The sequence below is a fragment of the Meriones unguiculatus genome, chromosome 1, assembly GCF_030254825.1.
Source record: "Meriones unguiculatus strain TT.TT164.6M chromosome 1, Bangor_MerUng_6.1, whole genome shotgun sequence".
In the NCBI taxonomy this organism is placed as follows: Eukaryota; Metazoa; Chordata; class Mammalia; order Rodentia; family Muridae; genus Meriones; species Meriones unguiculatus.
The window spans coordinates 80391340-80406212 of NC_083349.1; the positions used below are offsets into that span (position 1 = coordinate 80391340).

At 50.5% G+C, this 14873-nt stretch overlaps 1 protein-coding gene across 2 annotated transcripts in view; it reads right to left on the minus strand.

Moving 5' to 3' along the window:
- The window catches only part of Kcnn3 (potassium calcium-activated channel subfamily N member 3), a 147069-nt gene extending 136629 nt beyond the window's left edge, over positions 1 to 10440 (minus strand). The window contains exon 1 of one of the 2 annotated variants that reach the window (XM_060392214.1): positions 9158 to 10440. In XM_060392214.1, coding sequence (XP_060248197.1) covers positions 9158 to 10105 — 948 coding nt within the window. In that variant the 5' untranslated portion in view covers positions 10106 to 10440. The remainder of the gene's footprint in view (positions 1 to 9157) is intronic. The other variant, XM_021658705.2, reaches the window with a different exon arrangement.
- Positions 10441 to 14873: the final 4433 nt, after the last annotated feature.

Sequence of the window (14873 nt, forward strand, 5' to 3'; positions counted from 1 at the left end):
GTTCTGATCTGCTGAAATCAGAAACCTCACAAAGGAGGGAAGGCCCAGCAAAAGGCCCTGCTAGTAGAACCTCCTGGGAATGTGGGCAGGTGGCCGCTCAGGTGCAGGCCTGAGGAGAGGTTTCAGCCACTGTGCTGGCCATTTACTCAACTGCTGCCAAGTGTGATTCTCACAGGGCTTGTGAATGCCAGTATTCCCTTTTATAAGTGGGGAAATTGAGGCTCAGAGAGTTTGAGTCACAGTCCCTAGGGTGACTCAGCAGTAAGGGTGGGCCATAGCCAGGGCCCAGGACAGTTGAGCTGACTGCCTTCTCCAGTTCCAACCTACCCACAGGGAAGGGGCTTCAGAGATCAATTGATCTTGGCTCCTCCCTGTTTTTGGGTGACCCAGGCAAGGTGCTCATTGATACAGACTTCTCCAAGCTGAACACCAAACAACTGGCCTTGAACATGGCAGCTGGGAGATGCAGAACCTACAACTCCGAGGTACAGGCACCATCCCACAAAGCAACAAGCTTCATCTAAGCCAACGTTCACACTCACTTGATACTGAGTAACTTTTTTTTCCTTTAAGAAAAATGTCCAACAAGCTGACTCCACAATAGCAGGTGCCCATGTGCATATATGTCACATGTCACCTGAATGTTGTTCATTCGGCATCACTAAGACTCTGTTCAGAATGTAACTCTAGTATGTTGTGACCAGGCCTTGGGATGGGAGGAACGGCTTCCTCATGGGCAAGTCCAAGTTCCCAGGCACAATCTTCCTTCACCCTACTGTTGGTGCCCCCTGGTGCCTGGCTGCAAACACCACCTTATTGTTCCAAGTCCAGTGAAACAGGCTGGTAAATCTTTTAAGTTCTACAGAGTATCCCTATTTCTGGTCTTGAAGGGAAACTGTGTTTACATTGAGCAAGATGAGGCCTACTTGTCACTTGTCTGGATCTGTCCCAGGCCAGCCTCCTGGCTGGTTCCTTCCCTAGAGCCTCACGCTCGCAACCTTTCTGCCTGGTCAACATGTGTCCTGACCTTCCTTTCAGCCTCTGGCCTGGCCCCATGGGTCTATTTTTGTGCTCTTTCCACCTGTCCAATTTGAATGTCCACACCCAATTAGCTATGCCCAGACTACCAACCCTGAATCTAGAGATTCATGGTATGGAGTCTCCAGAAGGCCAGGGCAGGCCACCATGAGAATCCCACCTTCCCAAGAATGGCCCCTCCCTCTCACTTCCTCACTGAGACTCATCCAGCCTTAATGACTGGGTGGCTTGGCTATTTTTTATTTTATTTTATTTTTCTGTGAGAATGAGGGCAAGGTCTCCATGCGCTCAACTCTTCCAGAGACCTATCTCCTAACCAGGAGCCCATCTTCTCCACATGCATAGGTGACATGAGTACTTATGTGCCTCCAAGCTTGGTCCTCCAAGTGGCATCCTCCAATGAAAGCGGCAGCTGGCAGCTGTGAGGTTCAGTGCATGTCCAGCTCTGTGCTGTATGCACTACAGGATAAGGGTACTGGGTCTGCCTCTGCCTTTAAGGAGCCCCAAGGAGGTGCTGGTACTTGATGCTTCTTGGTTGTTGTGCTAGAAGGAGGGTGCTAGGTACTGCAATACAGACCAAAGTCTTGGGCCCTAGGGTGCCATGCTTCAAAGAGATATGCTGTGTACTATGGCACACGGAAGGGTACTCTGTGTTATCCTGCAGGGAAAGGTACTGGGAACTATGATATAGGGAGGGTTGGGAGTTCCCTCTTACCATCTGAAGAAACAGACTCAGGATCCAGCAAACTCTCCACCACTACAACACCACAGAGTTAAGATATGAATTTAGATCCATCCCCTTAGCTGCCATACCAGGCAGTGATGGGTAATGCCATCTCACTATTCAGTCTATTGTTGTGCCCACACCCCTGGCAGGAGGGTTTTGATCCCAGCTCAGAACCTCTCAGGATGTGGCACAGCCCCTAACAACTTTAACAACTCATATAATCTTCTCTATCCTCCCATCTGCCCCTTCTGTACACATCCTGGGGGCATCATCCTGCATTGATTTTATTTCCCGTACACTCCATCCCCTAGACCCTGATCCTACAGCTCTCACACTCAAAAATGAGTCCCTCTTTTCATTACTACTCATCTGATCCTTCAATAATTACCTTCCGCAGGGAGCTTCCAACATGTCCAGCCCAAGTTCCTCTCTCCCTCATAGTGTTCCCAAGAACCAATAGCATAAACCACACAACCTGGATCAATGTTGTCTGGCTGTCTGACTACTGGCCGGATACCCCTGAAGAACATGGCTTTGAGGACAATGGCTCAGCCAGTCCTTGTGGGGAACATGATCTGGAGACAGAAAAGGAGTTCAGCTCTTAGGTTGAGGTGAGTTAAGGATGATCACAAAACAAGAAGCACCAAGGACCATCACCTCCTTGGGGCCCCTCAAAGGCAGAAGCAGGCTCTCTTCAGCACTGGCTGTGCTGATAGCACAAAAAAAAGGGTACAGACATGGTGTAGGGAAAATAGACTCAAGAAGGAAGAAAATTCTAGAATAGCAATGAGATATCCTCACTCAGTTCCCAGCTTTCTGCTTTACAAAAAACAAACAAACAAAAAAATTAGTAGTGTACCAGAGCCCTGCTTCATTCTGGAACCATCTTAGTCTGGTGCCTCACTTTTCTCAGCTGGAAAATATAGTTGGTTGTAATGACTGAGCCACTGTGGGGACCACGCAGGGCAGCAGATGGACTATGTCTGGTGGATATATAGGACTAAGCCCCCACTCCCCATTACCACCTCAGCAGCCAGCACTGGAAAAGGAAGAAAAGACTAAAAAAATCCAGGCAGGAGGGAACAAGGTAAGACAGCGAGTGTGGGGGCCCCACTGGCTCTTGGGAAGCAATGGTGCATCTATGCAAACTACATACCTCTAACAAAGCAAGCTCTCATGTTCCCTGGAATCCCCACAACTACCCCCTCACAATTTATCCAGGGTCAGCCTGACAGTGTATAGCCATATCCCCATAGATGAAACATTTCATGGATCCACCAACCTCACTAAAACCAGGATGCCTGCCCCTGGGGTCCTGGTTGCCCTACAGAACCTTTTGTCTGGATTCCTGCACCAGCAGCTCTCATTCCAATCAACTCCTTCTGTCTATCTATCTTTTGGCCAAGCTTCTGTCTCAACATTTTGTATCTCTAGTCTCTGGTCCATAGACATTGATCTGTTTCTTCTAAGACTGTATCGGGGCAGGGAGAGTGGTACCAGTCAGTAAAATGCATCCATGCATGAACAAGGATCTGCGTTCCATCCCTTGTATCCATATAAAACCATGGTGCAGGGTTAGCTGGGATAGGAGTGAAAGCAGAGACAGGAGTCCTTGAGCTCATGGGCCAGTGACACTTGCTGAATCAGTGAGCTCCAAGTTGTGAGAGACCCTGTCACAAAAATAAAAAGACACTGGATGCTAACCTCTAACATCCACAACTACACGTGTTATATGCACATGTGCACATAATAAAACACAGAGAGAATATAAGTAATATAAAGATAAAACAAAACAGAATATAAATGACCTGCACTACAGAGACAGCTCAGCAGACAGTGCTTACCTACTATGTACAAGTGCTTACCTACTATGCATTAAGACTCCTGGATGGAGACACACACAAGAAAGATAAGCAACGTTTCCAGCAGCAGGCACAGAAACTTGAAGAGTCAAAAGGGCAGGATTCTTCTCTTTGTACCACGCCCACTGGCAGCATCGGCTTAGTGACTGATTTCACCTGCATAGGGTGCCTCCAGCACCACCTACTTCTGGGACTCTTGGGTATAAAGTCATCCAGTACTTAAGAAAAGGTCCTCGCCTCCCCCCAGCTGTCACTCAGCACCAATTCCTGCAGAGCAGTGTAGGGCAGGGAGATGAAAGTGTGGTCCCTGCTCCCAGCCTCTCCCCTGCCTCCCAAGCACCTGGGGGTGGAATGACAAGGGGAGGGGGCCCTGAAAACCCATTAGCCTCCTCCGGACTTTCCTCACCAGAAAAGGTACTCGAGTTTCCCTCCCCACGGCTCCGGAGAGCAGCACAGTCTTAGAATTACCCACCCTCATTTAAAGAGGAACTGATGGCTTTCTTCTTTCTCTCTCTCCCTTTGGGGTTTTGAGAGAAAAACAGCTATCAATGAATGTTCATAGGTGGTCCTATCACTTAGCAAAGAAAAGGGATATTGCAGCAGTACAGCCACCCCACATAACACACACACGTGCACATGCATTCGCTTTCACACGCACACACACACACACACACACACACACAAAATGTGCTTCATAAATAACTGGCACGGAATCAAAGCTCTCTGATTTTACATCAGAGCCTGAGTCACAATACAGGTTACTCCAATTTTGTTCTGCTTTCCTCTACCCAATTTTTTCAAAGAGGATCTTTTGAGGATGGCCTCATACATCCTCCTTCCTGGAAGCTAAATAAGGGAATAAAAGGCCACAGAGTAGCTTTCTAATTAGCTTATTCGGGAGACAAATGCCCAGCCATTGTCCCAGTGCCCAGCGCCCAGGAGCACCGCCTGTGGGGAAGGGAAGTCTGGAAGCATTATGGAGTCTGTCCCCAGGACAGTTATAAATAGTGGGGTGACATGCAAGGGAAAGTATATGACTAGTTAGTGGTAACCCTATAGGTTACAAAGATTTGACTCATTTGCTTACTGTCCACAAAGAATATAAATAAATGGTCACCATGGGGGCAGGGTTGCGGCTGTTTCACACTGTCAGATCTGCTTGTCCTCCTCTGGGCTGGCTCAGTCAGTGTACCGTGTGACAATAGAATGTAGACCTGGGGCCCTTGGCTACTGGCTTTTGAGGTCCTGCAGCCAAAGTGCTTTGCTTATTGAATCTCCTGCCTTCACATCCTGGGAGGGCATCCTACAGGGGTCCACAAAAGGGTCTGCCCTTCCAATTTCTGCCTCTCCAGCATTCCCAAAATCACAGTTACTGGTGCCCCCCAAATCTTCCAGAAACACCTGCTCCAGCAACCAATCACCTGACTTCAAGCAGCACTTGGGGACAGGCAGGGCCCTTCATCCTATTTAGCCCATCTAGCACTCTGTCCCTGTACAGCCAGGACCTCCCTCCTCAGGAAGGCAGAGGGTGAGAACTGGGATATGTTGAGGTGCTAGAGTTGTGCTTACCACCCTACACAGACGGAAAGTAAAACCTAGAATACTATCAGTTGTTCCAGATGAAGACTAGGGACTTCCCTGATATCTGAGGCCAGCAAGGAGTCAGGCAACAAACTAGTCCTGGCCTGGAAACCATTCTCTGAAGAGCATGCAGCAGCAACTCCTCTAGATGCTCAGTAAAACTAGCTCCCTTGGGTGCAGCCCACTGGGTGGTCTAAAGAAGAAAAAGTAACAAGAAGTGAGGAGAAGCCATCCAAGGAAGGAGATAGGGACTCTTGTATCTGTGACTGCATCACCCTAGCAATAGGTCATGCGGGGGTATGAGAAAGGAGCAGGACAAGAAGTCTGGTTGGACAGATAGGATGAACAATCAGGCAGAGGCAAAGCTTGGAGGGATCTCTAGGCCAGGGGTGGGGAAGCTGTTGGAGACATACAAAATCCATGGAAACAGACAGATACCCTGCTGCCCAGCACATCCAGGCTTCCTGAAGAAGCAACCACAGACTGAGGCCTGAGATTCTGTCAGGGTGTAGAGGTGGGAGAGAAGGCCAGGCTATCCCTAACTCCTCTAGACCTAGTAGAGAATTCCTGATAGCTTAAGGCAAAGGGACTATGTGGGCCATACCAGCTCCAGAAGAAAGTAGAGAACACAGTATGAAAAACAACCCTGATCCTGCTAGACTCTAACAGTTAGAGAAAGTCTGATAGGTAGAGAGGATCACCAAAACTTCCAAACAGGACCTCTAGACTCAGCCCTGTCCTGTTGTCTAAGTTTCCAGAGAGGAAATCCACCTACAAAAGAAGATGCAGGTGGGGGAAGAAGAGGAGGAGAGGGAAGAAGAACAGGAAGAACAGGAGAAAGGAGGGAGGGAGCAAAGGAGGAAGGAAGGCAGGAAAAAGAGAGGGAAGGAGGTAGGGGGGAAGAAGGAGGGAGAAACAAGTGAGAGCCTCCATTCAGTTCAGGGACAGCCTAGTACCTTTGGGGCCCACGAGGCAGCCCCTCCCTCCCGCCCAGGCTCCCACCTCCCCTTCTCAGGAGAACTTCCTTCCACTGTCATCGCCTACAGCCTGTGAGGGTGGGAACTGGGAAGCACTTTGTCCCCGTTTCCCAACCTCCTCACACCGGTTCCCTTTTGCAACGACTGTGAGCATGCTCAAGGTGCCTGCTGCATTGCTTTTCTCCCAGACACCTGGGCCTGCATGGTGAATTCCTCTCCCAGCAGCAGGTATCAACCAAGAATAGGTGGACAGAAAGTATTTAACCTTGTGAGATAAAGCAGAGAACTTCGGAGTTAGCTAAGACACAGGTTAACAGGCCAGCAGTCACTCAGAGGTAAAGAAATGTGTCCCTCACAGGGGCCTTTGAGTAGAAACTGCCATGGTAGGTGCAGAATTGCCCAAAATGACACCACCTGGTTTACCCTCTGGCTTCTAGAATCATCAGCAAATCAGAGAGGCACACAAGATCTCCTGTGTATCTCTGGGCGCTTCTCCCACAGACCCATCCCCTGTTCCCCAAGGCTGAGGAGCTGACTCCTCCCCCAGCAGCTGCCTCGTTTAAAGATGGTCTACAACCAGATTCTCAGCAAAACTTTTCTCCTCCGTCCCCGAGTTTCCCTCTGACTCCAGAGCCAATGTTAGCTTACAGAGGAAAGGTGCACCTCAGTCACTACAAACAGCCACAGCAAAGCCCTCTGAATGAGCAGGTGCTATGGAGAGCCCTTAGTTCATCCGACTCATTCTCCCCACCTGGAAGCTGGAAACAGCTTATCTAAAATCACACAAGTTAGTTGCGGCATTGCTGGGACTCCAGCTCTGGTGCTCCTCTTTAATAGGATCCTGTTTGCCTCCATGGCAGATAGGGACATTGCCCCACTGAACATTTTGCTGTGCCAATCCCATCATCAAGGTACACTGGAAGTGGCCACCTCCCCAACTGAGGCAAGCAAGAGTGTCTTAGCCTCTGTCCCTTAGTGCCATCACCATCAGAGGAGTCGCGGAAGCATGAACCTCAGGTGATCTCACACTGCTGACACCTCCCTTTCTGGGAAAGCCTCTTCCCATGAGTACGCCCCATCAGAAAAGATAGTCATCCCTGCCCAGTGCACTCCCCGCACCCCTACTCAACACATTCAGACAAATGATTATGGAACCACACTCAGAGTTGGACACAGCCACTGCCTCCTAGAAAAGCCGCTTCACTCAGAGCCACCACGAGGAACAGTAAAGAGAGCACGCTTTGCCACCTGGGATATGGGCTTCCATGGGTTTCCCCTAGCAAAGGCTCTTGACTCTGGGGGTGGGGGATCAGTTTGCCAGCCTGTCTCCCAAGCAGAGCACACAGCAAGAGAGGCAGCTCTAAAAAGGCAAGAGCAGAGGGACCTGCAGCCTCCCAGGCTCTCATTTCAGGGAATGACTAAGTGAGCTGAACTTCCAGGGGAAACCCCATTCTGCTCATGGAAAGGTCTGACCATCCACAAGCCACTGAGACTGAGGCGGCTTCCAAGCATTCTGGCTTGGGCAGTTCCTGCAAAGCAGCAGGTCCCTGGAGGACTCTCTGCTGGGAAGTCTGGGCTCTGTCCATGCAGGTTGCCTGAGGAGGAGCATTGGCCAGGCTGGGTTAGAGCAAGACTGGGATGGAGGAAATCTGATCAGCACCTCCCAGGTTTTTGTGACTAGATCTCAACAAGGAATGTGACCGTCTCCAGCAGCTGTGCCCTGCCTGAAACAGGCTCCATTTGAAACCTCCAACAGCTGAGCCCCTCCCAACTACCCGACAGCCAGCCCAGCCACCCTTGTCCAAAATGACAAATAAACACAGAAATCCACACGACAAGCAGGCACTCACACAAGAACATAGAGAAACACTTACAGATTGGTGCAAACAGCAACAAACTGGGGCCAAGGGGCACAGTGGGGAAAGCACTTGTCCAACAATTCCCCATGTCTCAAGCCTTCCAACCAGCAGCTTCATGGCAAGTACAGCATTGACAAAACCCACCTTCCTCAGTCTCCTTCCCCCTCTCCTCTGACTGAAAGGCTAGGGCAATGGAGCCCCCCCCCACACACACACACACACACAAGACAGTGCCTTGTGCCTGCCGTTCTCCATCCACCATGCACTCACATGTACACTCATCATTATTTATGCCAAGGAGAAGAAGGAGTTGGGGTGGGAAGAAAGAACCAGGGCTGAACTGGGGTGTCGACTGTGGCCCACTGGGGAAGCCCTGTCATCCCATCCTAAGGAAAGGCACTCCCCGTGTGATGCCAAGGCGGTGCCCATCTGCTCTGCCTGGGAAACACCTGTAGCCATTTTTATCAGGACATGTTTACAAGGCAGCAGCAGGTTTATTCTGGGTCCTCCTTCCTGAGGGAAGGGACTGCTGATTTCCTCCACCTATATTTTTAACCCAGTGCCCTTGGGAGAGACCTGGGAACATCTCTGTTTCACTGTGGAGTCTCTCTGGGAAGAGAAAGGAAATAGAAACTTGGGAAGGGAGAGAAGGGGAGTGGGGAGGGGGCTTGTATAATGGTACAGGATCCCCATCCCCAACCAGATATTTATTTCTTTTTTATCCTGGGGAAAATGGAGTGGAGCAGGGAGGGGAGGAGAGGAGGGAAGTAGCAGGAACTGGCAAACACATCAAGGCAGAGTGTAATTAATTGGTGCGTTAAGCTGCTGGGTTATGCTTTGGTACGAGTGAGCCTGGAGGAAAAAAAAATAGCTATTTCTCAAAAGAGATTCTTTAATCCTCCCTAACAGAGTCTGCAAATTAGACACAGTGTATGGGGTTCTCCCCACAAAAGAAAGCAAAGAAGGAATTTTTCACAGGACCAAGGAAGAAAACCATGGGAAGTTACTAAGCAAAAAAACATATCTCTCTCTCTCTCTCTCTCTCTCTCTCTCTCTCTCTCTCCTCTACATACTCCTTTTGTTGAAGGTATAAAGAGAAACCACAGCCCCTACCTTTGAGTACAAACCCCAAGACAGTTCGGTCTCTATCACCATAACAACAATTCCAAACATCCCAAAAATCAGAGCATAGTCACTCAGTCGCTTTCTCTTTTCAAACAGGGCCCTCCTGTGTCCCAGCTTATAGCCAATGTTTTGGTTTTTCCGCTTGTTGGCTTTGGGGAAGGTGGTGCTGCTGGCAGTGGTGCCGGCATGCTGGTGGTTGTGGGTAGCGTTGGGGTGATGGAGCAGAGTCTGGTGGGCATGGTTATCCTCTCTGGAGGAGATGATAATCTCTGGGGGGTTGCTGGGACTGAAGAGCTGGAGGGGTTGGCCCTCAGGCTCGGCCTCGATAAGGTTTCTCCGGGAGGCGCTGAGGCGGCTGAGGGGTTTCATGACCCCACCGCTGTATTTGCAGGAGCTCATAGCTATCTCAGTGAAGGGATTGCTGTCCCGCCGGTGCACCAGGGGGCTGGCCTGCCGGTGCCGGCTACCTCCACCAGGCCCACTTGTGGCTGTAGAACTTGGAGAGTGGCCAAGCAAGTGGTCATTGAGATTTAGCTGGCTGCCTTGCCTGGAGGAAGGGTGGAGGATGGCGGTGGAGTTGGCCGAAGTGGGAGCCCTGAAAGCCGTGGGAGAGGAGTGCAACAGACCAGGATGGACAAGCTGGCTCTGGAGTTGGGCAAGCTGAGGCAGGGGATGCAGTGGAGCCTGCTGCTGCTGCTGCTGCTGCTGCTGCTGCTGCTGCTGCTGCTGCTGCGGCTGCTGCTGAGGCTGCTGAAGCTGCGGAGGCTGAGGCTGCAGGAAGGGTCCCGGAGGCTGTTGGGGGACTCCCGGTGGCGCTGGCGGTGGTGGCGGTTGCTGTTGCTGCTGTTGCTCGTCCCCAGAGGATGGACAGGGACACTTGGGGTCTTCATCCAGGTCCCCCACCCCTGAGTCATGGAAGTGCCCAGAAGTGTCCATCTTGGGACCTGGCTGGGTTCCCTGCAGCAAGACCCTCCACCCCAAAGCCACCCTGGTTCCAGAGATGACCTCAAAGAAAGCCAGGCATCCAAGCTTCCCCTCCAGAAGTGTCTCGGCTCCAGTCCTTTCTCTTTGGTTTGCTTCAGTTCTCTGGAGCTGCCATTCGAGTATGCATTGTATTGGGCGGGTAGAAAGGCCAGGAGAGGAGCTGGGAGAAGGAGGAAGGGGCGAAAAGAACTCTATTCTGGAGGCGGTCCTCTAGGAGTGTATGAGGCAGACTCCGCTTCACTCCTCGCAGGCTCAATAGCTTCGCTCTCCTCCTCCTAACACTGTTCTATAGCAAGCCAAGCCCACTTATTAGCCAGCGGTTTCATTGGCTTGGCTTAACTCTCCAACCCCTCCTAACTCCGCCTCCTTCCCAGTCTCCGCCTCCAAGAAGGGGCCTGCCATCCTTCGCTCCCAGCCGGTGGCAGCGCAGCGAGGGCTGGGAACTGTAGTTTTTGCTCCAAGACCACCACCACCCCAACCTCTCCACACCCCACCCCCAAGCCAAGCAGCTGCCCTCTTTCCTCTGGGAGGTATGGCCAGGATCTTGATGCCCACAGAGATCCGGGCTGGATGCTGGCGCAGGGGAGGTGGGAGGAAAGGACAGAGAGCATCCTAAAGGGGAAGCTGTCACCATGCTGAGGGGAGCGGGAACGGAGGACAAACGTTGATTAACTGCCCGTGTCTGTACAGGTTGTTTCACACATAGGATTCCACGTACACCTTCCCAAAACCCAGGGGCATGGGAACTGTTTTGACAAGAAAAAAATTAACACTTGGAGACATTGAGAAAGAACCGCCAGAAGCGGAAGGGACCACTCCTCCTGACAGGGAGAAGCTCACGTACTACTGCCAGAGCACCTGCGCTGAGTGCAGGAGCCTCTGTTATTTCCAATCCTCATATCAACCTTATGAAATGACGTCATCATTCTAAAAAAGAAGGAAAAGAAAAGAATCCCACTCACACAGAGATAAGAAATATGGTTCTTGTCACCCAGCTTGCAATTAAAGGCACTAGGATTTGAACAGAGATCAGTCTGAGCCCACTGTTTTCACACCGCTGCCCAGAATGGGCTCCCCCCGATGCCCAGCACACTGTGGTTGTTCAACAGTGTTCACATGTGCAATAGGAAAGAGCCAAAGGGCATCTGTCAAGGAAGAGCCAACTTCCCCAAAGCAGGATGTGTGAAGCAACCTGCATCTAGCCTCTTCCGGAACAGCTGGGCCTGGAGTCACCTCAGGGTGGAAGGAAGATTGGAGATCCCAGTGGCACCATGTCTGATCTGCCCCATCGGTCTCTGAGAGTCAGAGCTGGGAACAGCTGCTGGCTTCCCTGGTGCAGACTCCTCCTAATAAAGTATTTATTAGGCTCCCACTGTGTGCAGAAGAGGCTTGGGACAAGGCCAGAGATGAATTTATTTTCATTTTTAACTACGACAGCCTTAGCAATCAGTGGGGGAGAGCGTGCTATGGCATTCCTCTAGGTACACCCTGGGGTCTTAGTGAGGAGACATCTTCCTGTCAACTTCCCAGTTCCCACCATCTCCAGACCTCTGTCCAGTCTCTTCCCTGGAGTGTGGAAATGGTAGGAGATCCAGAAACACATACACACATGTGTGAGCTCATGCATACCCAGTGTGCTTCCAAAGCATTTCTCCTGAATAGTGGGCAGCAGATACCCATGTCAGACAGCAGTGGAGTTCCCACCAAATGAACGCAGAGACCTCTGCATATCAGTTCTCACCTCTGCAGGCTATTGTCAGCCCTGAAGACTGAGAGTGGAACCACAGCTACCTGATAATGACAATCCCTCTTGTTATCAATATCAAGGTTGCTATCAGTATAATGGAGCAACACACACACACACCACAGCATCAGGGCACAGGTGCAAGCCTAGGGTCTCGTGCATTTCTCTGTGATCAGACAGGCCTCCAGCACGCCTGCCCAGTCCCTGTTCTCACTTGCCTCCTTGATTTCCCACCCTCTCCAATCCCCGAACAGACTCAACTGTCTGACTCAAAGCTCTGGATCACATGATTAGGTTTAATAATTATTAACAAATTATTACTAATGCATTGTTAGGAACTAAACTGTGCTGCTAGTATGGGGGGTTTCTGACAGATACAGATTCTGTGCTGTGAAAAATTAATTTCTAGGTCTGGAAATGTCTTTGCTCACTGCATCCCACAGGTTGCCTTCTGCCTCCATTAACTTTCTGGGCCAGTTATTCTAACTGTGACAAGAGGATCCAAGTAGGGCCAGGTACCATCATGGACAGAACTGCTATGCAGCCAAAGCCCAGAGGCTCATCTGGAAGTGGACTAAACAAGAAGCTGGTGCCACAGGGGTAGCCTCCACCCCCGGGGCCAGCAATCCTGTCCTGAGAACAGATAGATGAAAGGTGCTAAAAGCCGGAGCACACTCCCCATGCTGGAGTCCTGACTGCATTTAACAAACAAGATGGCCTTCTGGTCCTCAGCTTCTTACTCTATAAAATAGAAGAAATTAGGATTCCTGGCTCCTGTGAGCTGCTATAGGGGTCCTATTCCACTTCCACCCTCAAACTGCCCTTCAATCGCCATATATAGTAAGCTTGCCCCTCCACCGTGTGCTGGAGGTAGGCAGTACTGGTTGGTTGGCTGGCTGGCTGGCTGGCTGGGTGGGTGGGTGGGTAGTTGGCTGGCTGGCTGGTTGGCTGGCTGGCTGGCTGGCTGGCTGGTTGGTTGGCTGGCTGGCTGGCTGGCTGGCTGGCTGGCTGGCTGGCTGGCTGGCTGGCTGGCTGGCTGGTTGGCTGGCTGGCTGGCTGGCTGGCTGGCTGGCTGGCTGGCTGGCTGGTTGGTATGAGACCCAGGCTTTCTATGTAGTCCTGGCTGTGCTGAGTGTTGATATGTAGACCACTCTGGCTTCAAACTGGCTTCAGACTCAGAGATCCACCTGCCTCTGCCTCCCAACTGCGAGGCTCAACCACGTGCGCCGCCGTGCTGGGCAGTGCTGGTTTTTAAAACTCATTGTGACAGGTCTTCCAGATTGCAGCCCACCAGTGTCACCCTGGCAGCTTGAAATCATCCCTGTTGGAGTGCTCGTACCACAAAATGAACAAACATGTCATTTAGGGCTTGTTTCTCCCCACCAAGTGGCTATTAAGGTTTTACTGGCAAACATCCTCCAGCACACAGCTGCCTCCTGGTCTAGCCTCAGCTCCAGCCCAGGCAGTGCTCCCTTCCAGAGACTCTGTTCCTAGCACAAAGCACATGGCTGGCTTTCTGAGAAGCCCTGGGTCAGTTCATAACGGCTCTCACACTGTTGTTTTTTAGCCTCAAGGTAGTGCAGGCCACAGCTTTATAACGTTAAAGCATGTGAAGACCAGTGAATAAGCCAGCATCTGTGCATCTACGGAGCCTGAGCGCAACAGCCTTTCCATCAGCCCAAGCTGCATTGTGCCCAGTGTCTTCCCCCCATTGTTACATATCCAAGTGAAAGAAGCTCTCAGTGCCTTCTCTGAGCCCCCAATCTGTGTCTACACCCAGAAAACCATGAGTTGGGAGCATCATGAGACAATTGGGGCATTAGACATATTTTTAAGACTTGCCTCTAGAGACTAGTCAGCAATTAGTGGCATCAAGCACAGGTCCGTCCAAGTCCAAAACTCATTCTTACAAGGATATTTATTACTGTGACCAGGTGACTCACATAGGCAACCCTTGGGAGCTTATGTTCTCTCTGTACAGAGAAGTCATGGGGTGACAGACAACAACAATGCACATTCCAATGAGTAGCCAAGAAACTAGAGTTCATTTAGAGCAGGAAGCAGTCAAAAGAGGCTTCGTGGGGCTGCAGAGATGGCTCAGAGGTTGAGAGCACTTGTTGCTTTTGTAGAGGGCTTGGGTTTGATTCCCAGCACTCACACAGTGGTTCACAAATATCCACAACTCCAATCCCAAGCAATCTGGTACCCTCTTCTGATATCTATGAGCACTAAACACACACAGTGCACACACAAACACACAGATGAAACACACAAAAAGTAAAGTGAATAAATCCAATAAATAAAATATTTTTAAGAGAGAAGCTTCATGGCAGCTAGAGAGTTGGCTCAATGGTTATGAGCACTGGCTGCTCTTCCAGAGGACCCAGGTTTGATTCCTAGCACCCACATGGTAGCTCACAACCAGCCATAACACCAGGTCCTTTGTATCTGATGCCCTCTTCTGGCCTCCATAGGAACTCCATGCAATTAGCACACAGACATAAATGTACCTGTATACATAAAGTAAAACATAAAAACACCGTTATACATAAAGTAAAATTAATAAAGAGGTTTCATAGAGGTGGTAGAACTGGATCCATAAAGTCTTTACACTACCCTAAAGCAAAAGGATGGCGCATTGGGCCTCTTCTGGCTGTAAAGATGAGGGTCTGGAGTGTAGTGAAGTTTCTTATCCCAAGGAGTAATGGAGAGTGGGTGAGGACAGAGTCCCCAGACTCAGGAAGGTTATCCTCGGCCAAGCCATCTCCACTACAGGCATGCTGTCAGCCTATTCTGCCCTCTCTCCAGACTCACTCCTCACTACTTCCATCTTGAGCTTCAATCTCATCTGACTCACCTCCATGTCTTAACTCTCTCAGTCTCCTCTGTTTGCCATGCCTTTTTCCCACCTTCATCCACCACATTTCTCCTTAACCTTCAAAGCATTGCTTATATGTCTTTTTTCAGAAAATCCTT